Source organism: Hylobates moloch, unplaced genomic scaffold (assembly GCF_009828535.3).
Source record: "Hylobates moloch isolate HMO894 unplaced genomic scaffold, HMol_V3 SCAFFOLD_8, whole genome shotgun sequence".
In the NCBI taxonomy this organism is placed as follows: domain Eukaryota; kingdom Metazoa; phylum Chordata; class Mammalia; order Primates; family Hylobatidae; genus Hylobates; species Hylobates moloch.
Genome location: NW_026652283.1, coordinates 6,298,887 through 6,318,923, shown reverse-complemented (window position 1 = coordinate 6,318,923; position 20,037 = coordinate 6,298,887). Strand labels below are relative to the sequence as shown.

The 20,037-nt window shown below is 53.7% G+C and overlaps 3 protein-coding genes across 7 annotated transcripts in view; 2 read left to right on the top strand and 1 right to left on the bottom strand.

The window, feature by feature from the left end:
- The window catches only part of VAMP1 (vesicle associated membrane protein 1), a 77,368-nt gene extending 71,157 nt beyond the window's left edge, over window positions 1–6,211 (top strand). The window contains exons 5-7 of the mRNA XM_032159384.2: window positions 3,854–4,079; window positions 4,192–4,314; window positions 4,985–6,211. Coding sequence (XP_032015275.1) covers window positions 3,854–3,978 — 125 coding nt within the window. The 3' untranslated portion in view covers window positions 3,979–4,079; window positions 4,192–4,314; window positions 4,985–6,211. The remainder of the gene's footprint in view (window positions 1–3,853; window positions 4,080–4,191; window positions 4,315–4,984) is intronic.
- LTBR (lymphotoxin beta receptor) lies at window positions 876–18,603 on the bottom strand. 4 transcript variants are annotated; one of them, XM_032159381.2, is made up of 11 exons: window positions 18,532–18,603; window positions 17,556–17,638; window positions 8,009–8,105; window positions 7,546–7,671; window positions 7,314–7,466; window positions 6,523–6,619; window positions 6,240–6,337; window positions 4,188–4,295; window positions 3,867–3,892; window positions 2,210–2,438; window positions 876–1,905 (listed from the first exon to the last, which is right to left on the bottom strand). In XM_032159381.2, the coding sequence occupies exons 2-11, from the start codon at window positions 17,592–17,594 to the stop codon at window positions 1,628–1,630; spliced, it is 1,251 nt and encodes a 416-aa protein (XP_032015272.1). In that variant the 5' UTR covers window positions 17,595–17,638; window positions 18,532–18,603; the 3' UTR covers window positions 876–1,627. The 4 variants fall into 4 exon arrangements, with proteins under 4 accessions (XP_032015272.1, XP_058299551.1, XP_032015271.1 ...); XM_058443568.1 differs by lacking the exons at window positions 17,556–17,638; window positions 18,532–18,603 and adding an exon at window positions 8,242–8,606; XM_032159380.2 differs by lacking the exons at window positions 17,556–17,638; window positions 18,532–18,603 and adding an exon at window positions 8,239–8,605.
- LOC116472574 (tumor necrosis factor receptor superfamily member 1A) overlaps window positions 17,607–20,037 on the top strand; it is a 54,671-nt gene continuing 52,240 nt past the window's right edge. The window contains exons 1-2 of one of the 2 annotated variants that reach the window (XM_032159374.2): window positions 17,607–17,817; window positions 18,313–18,782. In XM_032159374.2, the coding sequence (XP_032015265.1) occupies window positions 18,367–18,782 (416 nt within the window). In that variant the 5' untranslated portion in view covers window positions 17,607–17,817; window positions 18,313–18,366. Of the gene's footprint in view, window positions 18,783–20,037 lie in introns of both variants that reach the window. The other variant, XM_032159373.2, reaches the window with a different exon arrangement.

Genomic DNA, 20,037 nt, shown 5'->3' with positions numbered 1-20,037 from the left:
TTTATGTCTAAAGTGCACACCTCGGGTCAGGCACGGTGGCTGTCACGCCTGTAATCACCGCATGTTCAGAGGCCAAGGCAGGAGGATTGCTTGAGCCCAGGAGTTCGAGACCAGCCTGGGCAACACAGGGAGACCTGATCTCTACTAAAAATATAAAAAATTAGCCGGGCGTTGTGGCACACACCTATAGCCCCAGCTACTTGGGAGGCTTAGATGGGCGGATCCCTTGAGCCAGGAGTTCAAGGTTGCCATGAGCCATAATAGTGCCACTGCACTACAGCCTGAGTGACAGAATTAGACCCTGTCTCAAAAAAAAAAAAAAAAGTGCACACCTTTCCCTTCAACCAACCTTGGAGAACATTTTACACTTTGCGTGTGGCTGGATGTTTGAGAGTTGACTGAGACTTAACACCTGCGGAACATGCAGGAGATCTGATTACTTGAGAAGGCCAGACCATTCTACCCGTTCCAAGAAATTCTGGAAGGGCGTGGTATATGAAGGTTTTTTTTCCCCTAAGAGGCCTCTAAAAGCCAGACGAACTAGGTGCAAATCCCAGCTTTGTCATTTGCAGCTGAATTGGGAAAGTTACCGCTCTGTGCCTCAGTTTCCTCATTTGTTAAATGGGGATCGTATCTACCTTATGGAGTTGTTGTGAAGATTAAATAAGTTAGTACTGTAAAGCAGGCCCCATTCTGAGGTCCTGGGAGTTAGGGCTTCAGCACCTGGATTTTGGAGGGGGACACAGTTCCACCCACAGCGTTACCCATGTCTATTTTGCCAGTGTTGAGTCAGTACAGGCTCCAGGACACATCCACAGAGCACAACTGCCTGGCACGTTGTCAGCCATCACTGACGAGACTGTTATTACCTAGACTATGCCCACCAGTTCCTCACTGAAATATCTTTATGGGATTATCTTTTAGTGTCTTGACCTTTGTCTTTGAGATTGTCTCCATGGAATAGTGTTTCTGTATAAATCCCAAGAAAATAAATTATCTAGGTCCCATTCTTTTTATTTGCATGTGGTTACAATATAAATACACTCGCCATTTTCCTCCCCTTCCAAAACTCTTCCCCATACCTAGGAATCCTACCCAACCCCCTAGTTGTTAATGACTCCCTTTCCTCTCCTCTAGGAGGGGAGGGAAGGAGCGTCCTCCCTATATTTCATCTTCATGCAGGGTCTACCTCAGTCCATGTGAAGTGTGGAACCCCAAAGGGCCTCTGAAGCTTGGGGATGAGCACCACGAATCCTTTAGAGGGCCCGGTGACGTCCTTGCAGGTGACTGTGTGGTGGCTCCCTCGGCGTCGTGCTCCGGTGCAGCGTGCCATAGTGGGCAGCAGTTGGTATCATGTGCCCTGTCCGTGCCTGAGGCTGAGCAGCCCCAGAGGGTGGGTGGGTCTGCCAGGAGGCCTCAGGTTTGCTCAGGCAGTAGGGAGAGTCCTGTGGAGGGCACTGTACCCAGCCAGTGCCCACCTGCTCTCAGAGGTGTCTGAGCCTTAGTCCCTTAGGGCTCTGCCTCCCCGGGCCCTACTCAGCCCCCCTGTGAATCTCACATGGGCAGGGCGGCCTCAACGGAGAAGGTGCCCTTGTGCCTCCCTTCTTCTGCCTTTTCTCGGACACCGTCAGTCATGGGTGATAAATTGGTTCCTTGGGCCCCTGTTAGAGGGTGTGGCACCACAGTGCTCTGTCTCCGCCAGGTGCCAAGCCTTGCCATCTTCCTGGTGGGGTGTAGAGAGACCGGGAGGGCCAGGGTCCCCCTCTTCGGGAATGGGGTATGGAGGTTCGGGGGTAGCTGGGAGGTCTCCAGGACCCGGTGGTCCCCCCAGTACTGGTCCATTGTATATGTAGATGTTGCCAGTGATAGTCATAGACCCGCCAGTGACATGAATGCCATTGGTACCTGTAGGAAGGGAGGCAGAGTGTTGAGGAAGGAAGGCCCCCTGCTTCTTGAATTCTTGCCTTCTTCTCACCTTTCCCCTGGCCCCACCCCTCTCCTGCTTGCTGCTGGTTTATTGAGCTTCTGTGTTCATTTCTCTGTTTCTGGGTTTTCCAGTCTCTTCTCTCTTCTCTAGTTGTGACACTGACTGGCAGCAGTCTCTGTCTGCCTCTGTTTTGGTCTTTTTATGTCATCTGGCCCACAGTCTCTCCCTGCCAGCCATCCCTCCCTCCCCATCCTTCCTCTCTTCTCCCTGCCCCAGGCTCACCGTGGGCCACCTGGCTCTGCTCCCCAGGTTCCAACTGCGGCTCCCTGGTCAGGTCCAGGGGACTCTGCTGTTGCGGCACCCCTGCCTCCAAAACTGGGGCTGTGGGGAGCCCAGTGGATACTGGGGAAACATCTCCAGAGATGGGTATTAGTGGCTCCACCAGGTCAGGGAAGTGTGGATGGGCCTTCGGAGGCTCCCAGCTTCCAGCTACAGGGTTGGGTCCCTCTCCCTGCAGGAAAGAGATGGAGACCCAAACAATGACGAGGGCCCCAGACCCTTTTTTCTCTCTCCCTCCTTCCCTCCCTCTTCCTTTCTTCTTTCCTTCCTTCCTTCCTTCCTTCCTTCCTTCCTTCCTTCCTTCCTTCCTCTCTCTCTCTCTCTCTTTCTTTCTTTCCAGACAGGGTCAGGCTCTGTCACCCAGGCTACAGTGCAGTGGTGCAATCATAGCTCACTGCAGGCTCACGAACTCTTGGACTCAAGTGATCCTCTAGCCTCAGCCTCCCGAGTAGCTGGGACATTTTTAGTAGAGGTGGGGTTTCGCCATGTTGGCCAGGCTGATCTCAAACCCCTGACCTCAGGTGATCCACCCTCCTTGGCCTCCCAAAGTGCTGGGATTACATGTATCATGGATGGGCATGTTTGGGGGTGGTGCGGGTACCCTCCTGCTCAGAGACCAGGACTGGGCAGGCTTGTGTGTGCAGGATGGGAGCTTGGGCATGAGCCACTGCACCTGGCCCTGCCTGGCCAACTTGAAACAACATTTTGGGTAGAGATGGAGTCTCGCTGTGTTGCCCAGGCTGGCTCATCTTTCTTTCTTTTTTTTTTTTTTTGAGACCGAGTCTTGCTCTGTCGCCCAGGCTGGAGTGCAGTGGCACAATCTCGGCTCACTGCAAGCTCCGCCTCCCGGGTTCACGCCATTCTCCTGCCTCAGCCTCTCCGAGTAGCTGGGACTACAGGCGCCCGCCACCACGCCCGGCTAATTTTTTGTATTTTTAGTAGAGACGGGGTTTCTCCGTGGTCTCGATCTCCTGACCTTGTGATCCGCCCGCCTCGGCCTCCCAAAGTGCTGGGATTACAAGCGTGAGCCACCGCGCCCGGCCATCTTTCTTTAGTTCCCACACCCCACCGCATGCTTTGGCAACTCACCACCCACCTCTGCTCCTCCCCATGCCCCCTGCCTCAGGGTCTTTGCACTGGATGCTCCCTCCTCCTGGAGCACTTTCTCCCCAGATAACCCCATGGCTGGCTCCTTGCTTCTTCAGCTCTCTGCTCAGACATCAGGTTCTCAGAGAGGCCTTCACTGTCCACTCTGTTAAAATACCCCCATCCTTTGCCACTGTCACTCATTGACTCCTTCCCTGCTTTATTTAGCAATTATACCACCTGATATATAGTTTAACTTTATTCTTGCTCCATGGGCATGTGAACTCCAGGAGACGAGGTACTGTGTTTTGCTCACTGCTGTACAGTAGCTCACGAGGTACTGTTTTGCTCACAGTGCCTAGGACAGTGCCTGGTACATGGCATGTTCAGTAAGTCATCAGTTGAATGAATGAATGAGTGTGGAGTCAGCCTGCAGACTCTCCTCCTGTCTGCTCCACCCTGTACCCTCATCACCTCTTCCCCTTTTTGCTGCCTTCTCAGCCCCCGCCATTACCTGTGGACGCCTCTTGAGCAGCGATCCTGCAATGGAGAACAAAATGGGTGTAGGCTCCCCAGCAGGCCTCAGACCTAGCCTTTCAGCCTCCACACCCCAGCACAATGTGTAGCAACTTGACCACCCGGGGGCCCAGAGGAACAAGCCACCGTCACTCTCATCTCCCGCCTCAGAATAAGCAGCTGGATGAAGATAAGGATGTCTATGTTGGGGGTAGGCATTGGGAATCTTGAGGGTGTGGAGGGTTGCACCGGGGAAGTTGAATATTCCTCCCTCGGGCTCCCACTGCCAACCCATCCACTGCATCCGACCCCTTCCTACCCAGTTTCCTGCAGAGAGAAGGGTGGCTCTTCCAGATGCAGGCGAAGACGGTGGCAAGGAGCAAAAAGAAGGCCAGCGGCAGCAGGATGGCCAGCATCAGCATGGTTCCTGCCAGGACAGCAGACAGGTGGGTGATCACAGCCCCAAGAAGGGCAGAGGGGAGGAGGAGAAGGAATAGCTTTCCAGATCCCTGGGCAACCCAGACAGAGAAAAGGGAGCAGCTTTTTTCCTTGTAGCCACAATGCAGCTCCTAAAGGCAGAATGAGAGAAACTTCCCTTGGGTTATAGAGAAGGGGAACTAAGTTGGATTTGAAGACCTCTTGGCAGCCAGGAGAGACTGTATCATGGATGGGCATGTTTGGGGGTGGTGTGGGTGCCCTCCTGCTCAGAGACCAGGATTGGGCAGGCTTGCACGTGCAGGATGGGAGCTTGGGCAGTTGATTTTCAAGGTCTGGAAGTGGGATTGGGAGACAGTAGGGAAGGGTGGGGCTTGGAGTTGTAAACAGACACAGGCTAGAGCCACATTTCTGTGGCCTCAGCCATCGTACAGAGGGGCCGCTGTAGAGGAGCTAAGGTTGCCCTGCTGTACCTGTACCTGCGGGGGTGTTTACAGGGGTGAGAGAGTAGGGAACCTTGCTTCAGAACTGCCTGGGGCCGCCTGGTAGAGCAGGGCTTGCAAGTTCTCCGCCCCCTTGCTCAGGGCAGGTTCTAGGAGGGGAAGAGAAAGAGAGGCTGGAGTTCGGCTTCTCCAGCTGTGATCTGTAGCAGTGGGTAATTTCTCTTTCTCTGGGTTCCAGCGCTGCCAGCAATAGCATGGAGCCTCCAGTGTCCATCAGCTACGCCTGGGGAAGGGCGGGAGGACTTGCGCATTTCTATGCTGGGCATTTTGCCTCTTCTCATTCATGTAAATCTGTAGCCTAAGGGAATATGGGATGGGAGGCCTGGGGAGAAACTGGACTGGGAGTCTGGGCCATGGTTTCCTGCCCAGCTGTGTGACTTTTAAGTCATTTCACTTCTTTGAGCATCAGTTTTTCATATATAAGATGAGAAGGTTAGCTTACACACTCTCTAAAATTCCAGCTCTAAAATGCCAGTTGTATTTGATACATAGTTAAAAATTAACAGGGCACAGAAAAATACTTAGATTGTGGAATGAAAAAATCAGGTTATGAAATATTAAAATTACTTCACTTTTAGTTAAACAACAACAAAATCCAGTATGTATAAACATGCATAGAAAAATGTCTGGGAGGATATATACCACAATGTAAAGAGTGGATATTCCAGGTAGTGGCTCTGTGGGTGAGTTTTTAGTTTTGCTTATCTGAAGTCTCTAATTTTCTATAGTGCATGCATTATGACGTGGGCTCTGGAGTAAGAAAACCTGAGTACAGGTTCTGATAACACCAGTGACCACCTGGGTGGGTGATCTTGAGTATGTCACTTAACCTCTTTGAGCCTAGGTTTCTTCCTTCAGTCCGTGAGGATGATAGTAGAATCTACTTCATAGCACCATTAAGAAGATTAAATGAGTTAGTAAATGTAAAGTGGTTACAGAGTGCCCAACACACACAGTGAACCTTCTGCCAATTGGTGATGTTACAGTCATTAGAAACAACCTGTAGTCATCTACTAGGCTAGCAAGCCAATCAATCCACAGGAAACAGTCAAGAAAGAGTCAAATGGGAATCTTCTGTCTAATAATAAAAGTATATAGTCTAATAAAGAGGGTTTGGTCTAGTTAATGGATTGTGTGATGTTGGTATGCCCAAAATGATGACAATAGTAGTTATCATTACATCTCAGTGTGGGACGTGTTCCCTGACATAGTATTACAGTATATATAATTTCAAAAGAGTGTGTGTGTGTGTGTGTGTGTGTGTGTGTAAACTAGCCTAGAGATATTCCAATTTTTTCTGTAAGGAACTTTTCTTCTTGCCCCAATTCTGGGAGGGAAGGGTTAATCTTTTCCCCATTTTTTTTTAAGATGTGGAGCATTAAGGCATTTTCCAAGGCACCCCCCCACTGTGTCCCTCAGCCCTGGTCCCTCACCTGACATCTCTGGGGTCAGTGGCTCTGATGGATTTCCGCAGGTTGTGTCAGACTGGGCAGTGCCTGGAGCTGCCTCCACCAGACCTTGGTCCTCACACCTGCAGAGGAAAAAAGAGATGATGACCTTTTCGTGCCCTGGCCCACCAGTGTCCCGACTCCAGTGGGCATGCAGGGAGGCTGAAAGTGGTGGGTCAAGTCCGTGGTGTCAAGGATAGGGGCCGGGGGTTGTTAGCAGCTCAGGCGTCTCAGAGGGTGGAAGGAGCATGGGTGGGGCCACACTCACCTGGTGTGGGGCTGGCAGCGGGCGCTGGGGGAGGAGGTATTCTGGAAGTGCCCTGCCTTGCAGGGGACACAGTGGTTGTTACCCTTCCCAGCGTCATCTGGCAAGAGAAAGGCAGGCCAGCCAGGGTGAATGAGCAAAAGGGAGGAGCCCTTTGCTGGGCTGTGAGTTTCCTTTAAGCCTCAGGATGGCCTCCTCCGTGCCCATCCACCCCATTCTGTAGCGCTCACCTTTCCCAAGCTCTGCTTTGCTACCTTTTTTTTTTTTGGAGGTGGAGTCTCACTCTGTGGCCCAGGCTGGAGTGCAGTGGGGCGATCTCGGCTCACTGCAAGCTCTGCCTCCCAAATTCACGCCATTCTCCTGCCTCAGCCTCCCGAGTAGCTGGGACTACAGGGGCCCACCACCACACCCGGCTAATTTTTTGTATTTTTAGTAGAGACAGGGTTTCACCGTGTTAGCCAGGGTGGTCTCCAACTCCTGACCTCGTGATCTGCCTGCCTCAGCCTCCCAAAGTGCTGGGATTACAGGCGTGGGCCACCACACCAGGCCTCCTGCCTACCATTTTGCCCAAGCTTCCCAGTACTGAGAAGAACCCCCTCCTGTGCCCCCTGCACCTGCCCCAGTTCCATGTCCCTCCAGAACCCTTCTGTGAGCCTCTGCATGGAATGAGAAGAGAAATTTTAAGCCAAGGATCTGGGGGGTCGCCGTGGACACAGTACCATATTCCCTGCTCCCACTTGAGATCCCTGGCACCCAGCCTCCTTTTCACATCCAGCCCCTCAGGGACCTCTGACCTTTGAGCTCGGCTTCAGTGCCAGGCGGGCAGTCAGAAAGTAGCTCGCAGTGTGTACACTCGAGGGCCCAGGCAGCACAGAACATTCCCGGCTGGCAGCGGCACTGGGTCTTCCGTTTGCTTGTGCAGGGGGCAATCTCCTCGAGGCCCATCACTGGTGGGGAGACGGGAGGGCTCAGGGAGGGGCCGAGCTCCAGGGGATCCAGCCCCCCCGCAGGCACATCCCCACTCACCTGGGTCACAGGGGCGGCACAGCTGGCAGATGGTCAGGTAGTTCCAGTGCTCGTTGTAGGAATTTTCGGCACATGTGGCACAAACTGTGTCCCGGATGCGGCTACATTTAGCTGAGACGTAGGTGCCTAGAACGTGAGTGGAGCAGTCGAGCCTCAGGAGGCAGGGCTCCACCCTCACCTCCGCGGCCCGTAGTGTGACCCCGGCCTTTCCCTCGGTCTCTCTGGCCGGCCATCATCCTGCCCGTGGCCCTCCAGCTCCCTCTCAGTGAGGTAAGGAAAGAGGAGGCCCAGTGGGGAGGGCCAGTCCCATCTCCTCCACGTGATGTCCAGGGTTTCCCACGCTCGTCTCCAGCAGCCAGTTTTCCTGGGGGACAGTGCCCACCTTCCCTTTGAGGCCGCAAGGGGGCTGGAGCCCCCGTGACCCACTTCCGAGGCCCAGGTTCGTCCTGCCATTGCCTCTTACCTGGCGGGCAGCGGGAGCAGCAGATGCGGTGCTGGGGCTCATAGTATTCCTTTCCCTGGTCCCTGCAGGTCTGGTTCTCCGACCCATATGGAGGTACCTTCAAAGGGAGATGGAGAAGAGGCGAGAAGAATTAGTCAGGGGTCAGCTTGGGAGGGCAGAGGGAATGAAGCGAAGGCTGCCCAGATCCCTCTTCCCCACCCTCGCCCACTCCTACCAGGCCCCTTCCTCACCACCTGGGGCTGGGATGCTGCCAGTAGCCAGAAGAGGCCCAGCACGAGAGGCCCCCAGGCCAGGCCGGGGGCAGAGGTGGCCCAAGGCAGGAGCATGGCGGCCACTCGGCCAGGCGGCCAGCAGCGTAGGGGCCTGGGAGGAAGGCAGGAGGCCCGACGCCCTGGGCAGCGGTGGCGGCAGCAGCCCGAGTCCAGAGCCTGGGACGGGACTCAGGGCCGATGTGCCCCCCAGGGCCGGGAGCGGCCAGGCCGGGCCTCCAGGGCTCCCACGGCGGAGCTCAGGAAGTGGGAGTGGAGCGAGCTGGCCGCGGGGCGGGGACAGGGAGCGCTGGGAGCCAGGCCGGCCTGTCGCAATCGCAGCCAAGGGAAGAGGAACAGGCTTGTCTGCCTCGATGCGGGGCGGGAGGGGCGGCCGGGAAAGCACGTGAGGGCCGCGGGGCCGGAACCGGCCTCCTCCCTTCTTCGGAAGCCCGATCGGGAGAGCGGACTGCGGACAGCCCTGATCCAGCCGAGGAAAGGGCGGCAGGCCCGGGGTCAGCTCTTGGACAAGCCTCGCAGGGAGAGCAGAGGAGTTCCAGAGAGCGCAAGGGACAGCGGGGTGCGGGATCTGGAAAGCGAGGGGCCCAGGACGGGCAGTCATGGAGAGGGCAGGGCGCAGGGACTGCAAGGCCGCAGAAGCAGCTCTGAGACCAAGGAGAGCCGGCTGGCAGATGCCCGGGTTCCTCCCCTGTTGTCCTGCCCTACTGTGGGACTTTTTCAGACAAATTAGAAGGGACTAGCAAATCAGCCAGCCCCCCACGCTACCAACCCAGCCCAATCCGCACAGGAGTGGGCACAGGTCACCTAGGAGACCCTTGAGAGCTGTGCAGCTTGCCCTGCTCCCTGTCCTCAGGGAACCTCCCTCCCGAAGAGAGGGGGAGGATATGCGGAGGGGAGTCCTGGGGCCAGCAGGCTGGACCTGGGCACTCAGGCCCTCTGCTCTGGCTTCTTTGCCCATGAACCTTCAAACCCCTTAGAACTGGAGAAAGCTGAGAGCCCACGCAGTCCAGCCCCCTCACCTTAAGCATGGAGAGGGAGGCTAAGGGTGATACATAAGGGGACCGGGATTCCAGGGTGGCTTGGTCTGGTTCCTGCCCCCTTTCATCCTCCCATCTCCCTCAAACCAATGGCCCATCCACCCATGGAGCTACTTGCAGCTGCCCCCTTTTACACGTGGTTCTCTGGTCCCCAAGTTTTGGTCTTCCTAACTCCCACCTGTCCTTGAGGCTTCACTGAGGCTCTGGAAGATGTCCTCTGCCCTAGGTTGCACAGTCCCCATGAAGACTGCCCTCTGTACCTGGCTGTCTTGTCTGCTTCCCACCAGGCTGTGAGTGCCGCCATGGCCCAGGCTGAATCTTCAAGTCTGTGTGTTCCCCATGCTTAGCAGAGTCTGGCACATACCATGTGCCCAATAGGTATTTATGGAATAAACCAGTGATGGCCACATCACAGAGCCGGTCCACCGCAGAGCCAGCTACAATCTGGGTCTCCTGATGTCTAGGTCCCAACTCATTCCAGCAGTCCTGCCACCTCCTTGTGGCTCAGGGATGTCTCCCTTGGGATGAGGGGCTAACTTCTCTTGAGAGAGGTCACTTGGGCACCATCTCCCTCCCTGAAGGACTCTGTTCAGCACTCATCCTTACACTGGTCTGTCTAACTTCAGGTCTGATGTCTGGACAGGTGCAGGTGATGGGAAGTGTGCAAGGAGAGGAGAGGTCACAAAAGGGGGAAAGGACCTGCCTAGGCTGTAGGCATTTCACTCTGTGAGCCTCTCTCCCCTCACCTGGTGCAGGCAGCTCACTGTACAGGTGGGCCAAAGATGACTGGAAAGGGCAGAAGTATCAGAACAGCATGCACTGCATGGGGCTGCTGAGCCTTCCAGGGCCCTAGCGCTGGGGGCTGGGATGACAGTCCCCACTGAGCTCTTAAATGCATAAAGGAATGTGTGTGTAGTGACCCTAGGTCTTTTTTTCTCTCTCTTCTTTTTACTTTTTACTGTGGAAATTCCACATGCAAGATAATATACCAAAAGAGAAAAAGTAATGTTGGGAGTCTCCCATATACTCCTTACCCAGCTTCAACTCGCGGTCAGTTTCATTTATTCTGTATACCCCCTCCCCCACCAACGCAACACTCTTCGAATCCCTCATGATTATTTTGAAGTAAATCCCAGACATCCTGTCATTTCATTTGAAAATATTTCAGGACTTTACTCTAAAAGACAGGGACTCTTTCTCGTTTCTATTTTTCTTTTTTTCCCCACCCTGTCTTATGCTGCTGAGACCCTTTCTTTTAATAGAGGTGTAACATATAATACAATGAAACACATAAGGTACACTGATCTTACAGATACAGCTCAGAGAGTCTTCACTTTTGTGTATTCTTGCATATCCCCCAGCTGTTCCAGAACGTCTCTGTTCCCTTCCCTTCCCTTCCCTACTGGACTACAGGACCTGCCACCTCGCCCGGCTAATTTTTGTTTTTTAGTAGAGACAGGTTTCACTGTGTTACCAGGATGGTCTCGATCTCTGACCTCTGATCCCCCCGGCCTCCAAGTGTGGATTACAGGTGTGGCCATTTCGGCTTTCTCTTCTCTTTCTTTCCTTCTTTCTTTTCTCTTCTTTTTCTCTTCTTTCTTCTTTCTATACAGATTCTCTGTCGCCAGGCTGGATCAAGGTCGTGGTCACTGCCACTCTGCTTCTGATTCAAACAATTCTCTGCCTCAGCCCTCCGAGTAGTGGATTACAGGTCCCACCACCACCTGGTGACAGGGTTTCACCATGTTGGCCAGGCTGGTCTTGAACTCCTGATCTCATGACCCACCCGCCTTGGCCTCCCAAAGTGCTGGGATTACAGGTGTGAGCCACGGCACCCGGCCCCAAAATGTTCCTTGCACTACAAAAGTTCGCTACAGGCCCTTCCCAGTCAAAGCTTCCTGCTTCACAGGTAACCACTATGTCAGACCCCTTTTAACCCCAGCTGGCTGGACTGTATGCTTCTTTCTGCTGCCAGCCCTAAGCTGGTGCTTCAGCCCTCACGGACTCTCTACACCCTAAGGAACGAGCCCTGAGATCTGGGTTTTGATCCTGGCCCCGTCGCTTTATCTCTGTGTGCCTCTTTTTTTTTTTTTTTTTTTGAGACGGAGTCTCACTCTGTCGCCTAGGCTGGAGTGCAGTGGCCCGATCTCGGCTCACTGCAAGCTCCATCTCCCGGGTTCATGCCATTCTCCTGCCTCAGCCTCTCCGAGTAGCTGGGACTACAGGCGCCCGCCACCACGCCTGGCTAATTTTTTGTATTTTTAGTAGAGACGGGGTTTCACTGTGGTCTCGATCTCCTGACCTCGTGATCCGCCCGCCTTGGCCTCCCAAAGTGCTGGGATTACAAGCATGAGCCACCGCGCCCGGACTTCTGTGTGCCTCTTTATTGTGCCAGTCAGCTACTGGTTTGCTTGCAGGTTTGTGGGATGGAGGTGGAGTGGGAGGAGAGAAGCAGCCAGGCTATTTCTCCCCTCTCTGCTTTCTGGCTTCACCTGCAGTTGGTTGTCTTCCTTCCTTCCCCACTTCCATAATCCCATCTCCTACCAGTAGTCCACACTATTTAGTTCCTGCCAAATGGCTCCGGAGGCTTCTTGGTCTTTTATGCTACATCACCCTGCCGTCCTTCCAGGCCTAGAGATGGTAGCTGCCTCCTGCTCTGCTGTTGTCTGAGCTGCCTCCCATTGGCTTCTCAGCTCTTCCATCACCCATGTACCAGTTCTCTGTGTTAAACTTCTTCTGTTTGAAAGACTTAGGGTGTTTCTTGTTTCCCAGCTGGATCACAAAAGACAAATCCTACCAATAAATGGCTACTGTAATGCCCAGCCATCCCCAGGAGGATAAAGGGAGACTCCCGGGGTGAGAAATCCACAGGTTCACCGTGGGCAGGGCATTGTCTTTACTCCTTTCCTTTTGTGTTTTTCACCAGAGTCTCCTGAGACTGATTTGCGCTGGGCAACACCAGACCTAGACCAAGCACCCCAGGACTCCTAGAAGGTGTGTGAGGGTGGGACTCTTCTCCCAGGCCTTCTTCCGAAGGAGCTGCTGAGAGAGCCTTCTTTCCATAGGCCCATGAGGCATCCAGAAAGGGGGTTGGTGGAAATGGATTCTTCTGCTTCTTTTTTTTTTTTGAGACAGAGTCTCAGTCTGTCGCCCAGGCTGGAGTGCAATGATGCAATCTCAGCTCACTGCAACCTCCGCCTCCCAGGTTCAAGTGATTTTCCTGGCCTCAGCCTCCCAAGCTGAGTAGCTGGGACTACAGGCATGCGCCAACAGGTCCGGCTAATTTTTGTATTTTTAGTAGAGATGGTGTTTTGCCATGTTGGCCAGGCTGTTTTTGAATTCCTGGCCTCAAGTCATTCGCCCACCTTAGCCTCCCAAAGTGCTGGGATTACAGGCATGAGCCACTGCACCCGGCCAGGAATGGATTCTTCTAAATACTTTTTCTTTCTCTCTTCTTCTCCACTCTGCTCTTAGCTGACTAGTGCTCTTGGAAATGGTCTGGCAAACACCCAGAAGTGCATAACTGATGAGGGTTGTCCTTTTCCAGAGTGTTTTCATTTTCAGTGGTGACAATGCCTTAACCCAGTCTTTTCAATAGGGGCAACTTTGCCCCCCAGAAGTCATTTGGCAAATTTGGAGATGTTTTGGTCACAGTAACTCAGGAGGTGCTACTAGCATCTAATAGATGGAAGCCAGGGATGCTGCCGAACATCCTACAATGCCCAGGATTGTAGATAGGACAGAATCATCCTGTCCCACCACAAAGAATGATACAGCTGAAAATGTCAATAGTGCCAAGGTTGATAAACCTTGTCTTCACTCAAAGTGATAAACTTCTAGTTGTGAACTTCTTTTTTTTTTTTTTTTTTGAGACGGAGTCTCGCTTTGTCTCCCAGGCTGGAGTGCAGTGGCACAATCTCAGCTCACTGCAAGCTCCGCCTCCCTGGTTTTACGCCATTCTCCTGCCTCAGCCTCCCGAGTAGCTGGGACTACAGGCGTGCACCACCTATGCCCAGCTAATTTCTTTTGTATTTTCAGTAGAGACGGGGTTTCACCGTGTTAGCCAGGATGGCCTCAATCCCCTGACCTCATGATCTGCCCGCCTCGGCCTCCCAAAGTGCTGGGATTACAGGCATGAGCCACCGTGCCTGGCCAACTTCTAGTAGTGAACTTCTAAGTAAACTGCCAGGGGACTAGATGAAAAGTGGCATTTTTCTGGTCCATCATTTTAAATGAAAGAGAAATCTGTACCACATAAGGGCAGCTGAAAGGACTGTTGTCTTCCACAGTGGGCAGCCCCCATTGTGAAGTGGCTAATTAGCTCCAAGTAGTAAGAATAAAGAGTTGCATTTAACTAAGTAACTGATTCTTATCCTGGAAAGGATAGAAGTGAACAGGGAAAAGTGAAGAAAATTTAGATAAATTAATAGACCACAAATAAATGGGTTGTCAGAGGAAGTTAGGATGTTTGAAGTTTTGCAGATGCTTTTTCATAGCATATCCCACTCTGTCAAAGATAAACTAGCAAAGATGCCAGTTCTGCTGTCTTCTGCAGAGTGGGTGGCAAACAGTGACCACTAGATACTGAGGTCACCAAGATGAATACGCCTGGTCTCTGTCCTTTTGTTGCGGGAAGTCAGGGACCCCAAACGGATGTATATGTACAAACACACATACATCAGGATAATAGTAAATAATAATAATAAATAATAGTAAACAGTGGTAAGTGCAGAGATAGGCTCTCCCTAGGAGGGTGGAGTGATTACTTCCGTCATCTCCTGTCCACGGAGAACAAGAGGCAGGAAGACCCTTTGCACTCATAACCCTCATCCCACGGCAGCCCCTCTGGTTTCACTTCTCTCCCTGCAGCCGTGCATATTTTATGGCCACACCACAGGGTTAGAGGATAGCTGGTGTTGGGAGGGGAAGGCAGCCCTGGGTTGGTGGGAAGGGCTGGGGCTCTGGGGGAGTCTGGGGGTAGTCCTGGGAAGGCAGGGGATCCTTCCAAGACAGAGTCTACAAAGCTCTTGACTTCTTCTAGAACAAAACTGTACTTCTCTCAAAGTCAGAGAAGGAGAACTGGGCTTGGAAAGGAGTGGCCCAGTTTTCAGTCTGACCCCACCCCTAACTCCTGGGTGACTGTGACCAAGTCACTTTGCTCCTGTGGGCCTCAGTCCCCCCATGCATGAAGCAGGGGGCTAGATGCAAGATCAGCTGGAAAAAGTCTTTGTGCCCATCTGGGTTGCCTTCCCCATCCCTTCTTGCCCTTTCATTTTCTCAGGTGAGATCACCGGGGCCCACAGAGGTCAAGTGCCTTTCTCAAAGTCACATAGCTTAAAAGCAAAAATAGGGGCTGAGTATGGTGGCTCACACTTGGAATCCCAGCACTTTGGGAGGCTGAGGCAGGAGGACTGCTTGAGCCTAGGAGATGGAGGCTGCAGTGAGCCATGATCATGCTGCTGTACTCCAGCCTAGAGGACAGTGCATGATCCTGTCTATAAAATAAATAAGAAAATAAAAGCAAAAATGGAAGTTGTAGAAACATACCTATAGCATGGTCCCTCTTATAAAAAAGAACTATATATTTTGTTTTTTAAAAATACATGTAAGTTTATAAAGGCACACAAAAAGATATAGACAGATATACAAATTACGGTGGCTCCCCTTGAGGGAGGGAAAGGAAGGGGACAAAGGGAAGCTTTTATTGTTCTATATACTTCTGTATTGCTGAAAAATTGTACTATGACAAAAACATATTTGTGTATTATTTGTACACTTTAAAAGATCATCTTTAAAATGGACTTCTGACCAAAGTGCAGGTCTCAGATTTCTATTTTCCTCACAACACCAAGCTTGCTCCAGCCCACTCCGGGTCTACAATGCTGCAGCACTAGGCTCGCTTTGCCACTCCCATACCTGGCAGGACGTGGCAGGGTCACCACCCTCTGGCTCAGCCCAGACTAGGCATTGCAATTCTTTTCACAGAGCCCTTGATACGAAAACTATTTGCCATGCTGCCTTAAGCTAGTGGTTGGATTTCAGGCATGAGCTAGCAAATAGAAAAGGCAGGGAGGTGCTTTTCAGAACCTTTGAGATCAAACAGCCAGGGTGCTGAGCACCTTATTTGCAGGGAGGACCATGCCCAATGTAAGGACCTGGCTCAAGGGAGACTGGAGTTTCTAGGGGTCTCTGGGATCTGTGGGGCCGTGGGGACAGCGCAGAGACCTTTTCAGAGAGCCAAGGAGATAACCCAGCACCCAGAGAGCGGACGAATCCATGGGCTCCGTGTGGGAGTGAGGGAGGCCTTCCAGGCTTTCACATCCAGGTGCACCCGAGCCCCAATCCCCCATGAGTCTGTCTCAGGAAGTAAATGGCAAAAGCGCTAAGTAGATAACCCCAGAGGAGGAGAAGAATTCTGAATTCCGTTTATAGCTCTGCTCCTATTTTGTTTTCTAACCTCAGAAAACTGATTTATCCTTGGGAAGGGTCAGTTTCTTCATTAGGACAATGAAGAAAAATCCAGCTGTCCCTTCCAAGGGGAGGTATCATGAGCAGTATCAAGGTAAGCAAGGGAACCTGCTTTGGAATCCTGGTTGACACCAGCTCTCACTTTAAGAAGTCACAAGAGACAGCCGCAAGAGGAAGCCACAGCCCAGGTGGGACCCTGAGCCTGGAGTATACCGCCTTTTCTCTTCTTTGCCTGTTAAACTCCTTGCTCTTCAAGATTGAGCAGAGATGACACATTCTCTGGGAAGGCTTCCTGAGTCTCCTGCAGTGAGCCCCTAGGCTCCCCTAGCCCTTGGCTCTTATTTCTTGGCTCTTCTCTCTTATCTCTGAGAAATCTGAGATCTGCACTTTGGTTGGAAGTCCCTTTTAAAGATGATCTTTTAAAGTGTACAAATGGAATCCTTATCTTATTGTATTGCAGCTACCTATTTGCAGGCCTATCTTCTCCTCCAGTGTGTTATCAGTGCTCAGGCTGGGCCTCTGTCTGCTGGCTTGTGGAGGGAGGCAGGACAAGCCAGTGACCACATTCCTGCACTCTGGGCTGCCTCCTGTGGGGCCCACGAGGGAGCGGCAGCCCTCCCTGTTGCGTGCAGGGCCTGGATTGTGTGGGTGGCTCTCCCGAGTCTCCTCCAGCCCTTTTTGGGTCTGATTCTCTGACCCTCCTCTCCTTGCTCACCACTTGGCACTCCACTCCTTATCCTTTTGCTGCATTAAGTTTGGAAAGAGATTTTGGAGAAATATATAGCCCCTATCAATGAATTTCTCCTCCTCCCAGGGCCTGTCCAGGCGTGCGCCATGCCCACCCTCTTCCTTTCCAGCCCTGGCCACGTCCTCCCTGCACCTTCAGTGCCTGCTTTCCCTGCCTCTTCCTGCGCTCCGGGTCTGTGCCCACAGTGTCCTGCCTGGCCCTCGCGCCGCCTCTGGTTGCCCACATTCCTGCAACTCCGTGACCACAACAGGGGCGATTACACATTCCTGGCCTGGCAGCCGAGGTGTAAAAAGGAACAGAATGTCCTAGGGCCCCGCCTAGCCCCCAGCTTCACCTGGGCCCCTCCCGGGTCTGGACAAGGTTGGAGGGGGTGGTGAGGAATCAGCAGGAAAGAGGAGGGACGAGGAGGAGGCAGATGCGCCCCACCTGAGTGCGCTGCTCTCACTTAGTGAGCGGGGAGGAGACTTGCAGAGACCTCTCTTCTCTGCAGGGCCTGAGGGTGAGGCTGACCTGTGGGTGCCCTTGGAGGGTTGCCCACTTGCTGAGACTCTAGCTCCTGGAAGCACACTTGGGACTCCCCCCTTGCTCTCCTTCCTGGAGACAGACTCCCTTTGGTGCTGGCTCCTTCTATTTGCCCCCACCACCGCCCCCCACCTGCCTCTACTCACTCAGTGCCCTTCCTCCATCCCTATCTCTCTGTCCTTTGCTGCCCTCTCTATTGTCTCCCTTTTTCTGCCCTCCTGTCCTCTGGGTTCCCCACCCAGGCCCTCTCAGCCTGGCTGGCCCCTTCTCCTTGTGTTGCCCACCTGGCTGTGGGCTCAGGATCCTTCTACTTGTTCAGATCTTTGCCCCTCACCTGCCATCCTGTCCCCCAGCCTCCTTGCCTGTCTGCATCTAAAGCCCCTGCCCGGAGTCTGCCTTCTCAGGTCCAGTACTCCCAGTTCACCTGCCCTCGGGAGCCCTCCTTCCTCTGGCAAACTCCCAGCTCTGACTCCTCCTCAGCCCCTCCCCCCCACCTTGCTCACCTTTAATTGAGATGCTAATGAGACTCCTGCCGCTTCCATCCCTGGCCGGCCGGCGGGCGGGCTCCCCAGCCAGGCCGCTGCACCTGTCAGGTGAGGGGGAGGAGAGGTTTGGCTGCCGGATTCAACTGGAAAGGAACCAGTCCCAGTCCAGCCGCAACCTGGGAGTGGGAAGCTGGAGGCAGCCCAGACCTCCTGGAGCCCTGCAGTCCTGGGGTAGGGACAGAATCAGGACACAGCTCGAGGTCAGGGCCAGAGGCTGGAGGTGAGGCCTAGAGTGAGAGGGGGCAAGGCAAGGGGGGAAGAGGAAGAGAGGCAGGATTAGAGAGAGGAGCCAGGCCAGGAAGAGGAGAGCTGGGAGAGACCCAAAGAGAAACAGAAGGCAGATAGAGAGGGAGTGAGAGGCAGGAGCTGAGACACAGATCCTGGAGGAAGAAGGCCAAAGGAAGAGGGCAGAGACAGAAAGGGAGGTGCCAGGACAAAAACCAAAAGGTGGCCCTATCGGGGAAGCAGAGGAGAGGCTGTTCTAGGGAAGCCCAGCTCCAGCACTTTTGGCCCCAACTCCCGCAGGTCTGCTGGCTCCAGGAAAGGTGGAGGAGGGAGGGAGGAGTGGGAGAATGTGGGCGCAGGGTGGGACATGGGCATGGCCAGGGGCAGCCTCACTCGGGTTCCAGGGGTGATGGGAGAGGGCACTCAGGGCCCAGAGCTCAGCCTTGACCCTGACCCTTGCTCTCCCCAATCCACTCCGGGGCTCATGAAGGGGAACAAGCTGGAGGAGCAGGACCCTAGACCTCTGCAGCCCACACCAGGGCTCATGGAGGGGAACAAGCTGGAGGAGCAGGACTCTAGCCCTCCACAGCCCACCCCAGGGCTCATGAAGGGGGACAAGCGTGAGGAGCAGGGGCCGGGCCCCGAACCTGCGGCACCCCAGCAGCCCACGGCGGAGGAGGAGGCCCTGATCGAGTTCCACCGCTCCTACCGAGAGCTCTTCGAGTTCTTCTGCAGCAACACCACCATCCACGGCGCCATCCGCCTGGTGTGCTCCCAGCATAACCGCATGAAGACGGCCTTCTGGGCAGTGCTGTGGCTCTGCACCTTTGGCATGATGTACTGGCAATTCGGCCTGCTTTTCGGAGAGTACTTCAGCTACCCTGTCAGCCTCAACATCAACCTCAACTCGGACAAGCTCGTCTTCCCCGCAGTGACCATCTGCACCCTCAATCCCTACAGGTCGGTTAGTCCCTCTGCCCCTTCCCTGGCGCCTGCGCCTGGAAGGGTAGTCCAGGGTGCTGAGGTGCTCGCTGGGCAGGCAGAGCCTCAGACCTGTGGGTGGGAACTGACACCCCTGTCCCAGGTAGAGCTCACTGCTGGCAAAATGAGGAGCCTCCAGCTTGCTGGACTGGCGTCCCTGCCCAGTGGAGCCATCCTAGCACCCCAGGCTCACCCAGAGTGTGGTTGTTGGAGCAGCATTGCCCTCCCCTGCCCCCTCTTCTCCTTCCCTCCCATTCCTTTCTCCCTTCTGCAAGTGGGAGGGAGTGCTTGCAAAAGGGCAGGGGTGTGCTCAGCTGCATCCCTTTTCTGGAGCAAGATGCCAGCAAAGTATAAGGCCTCATCCACCTCAGCAGGAGCATCTGATGGAGGGGCGAGGCTAGGTGAGGGGAGGCGAGACCGTGCAGGTGCTGTGGAGGTGGGTGCTGTCAGTCTGTTTAGAAGGGGAATTTGTTATGGAGAAAGCAAAGTGGGAGATCGTGGAGGTTAGGGCTGCAAGTGAGCCCAAAGGCTGGGGGCAAGGGCCTTACAGAACAAGGAGAATGGGTCAGGCTAGAGAGCAGTCCCTTGTGAAGCTGTTCCCCCAGAAGACCCAGGCTAAAATGCTGCACTGTTGACCTGCCCAGGTGCCTGACCTTTACCTGCTTGGGTGTGTCCTGAAGTTTTGGGTTTCATCAGTGCTCTTTGCCAATGTCGGGTCTGGAAACCGGAGCGGGTGGTAAGCTTGGAGAAGAGAGGAGGGCAGGGCTGAGTGTTTTTATATACCTTTTATTTGTATTCACTCAGCCATGCCACACCTTGGGGACACCTGCGTCAAGCCAGACACAGGGCTAGGCACCTGGCACAATGGATTCATGAATAATTCATAAGCCCTTTATTGAAGGCCAGGTAGTTTGCTGTGTTCTGGAGACAGAAAGATAAAATAAGATAGCAGAGACAGGCATATAAGCCAGTAACTGTGGCACACTGGGATAAGTATGATAAAAATGGTGAGTGAGTGTGCCTTCAAGGAGTGTAAAATCTTTATGGGTGTGAGTGTGAGTGTGTGTGTGCACATATTGGTGTGTGTGCGATTATGGATGCTGGGGCTTGGTCATGCTGTGGGTGGAGCATATATTCCATCATGTCCAAAGGTGTGTTACGGACTAAGAAAGGGTGGGACGTCCTGTCCTGGAGAAGAAAAAAAAAAAAAAGCCGGGCCATTTCGTTGATTAAC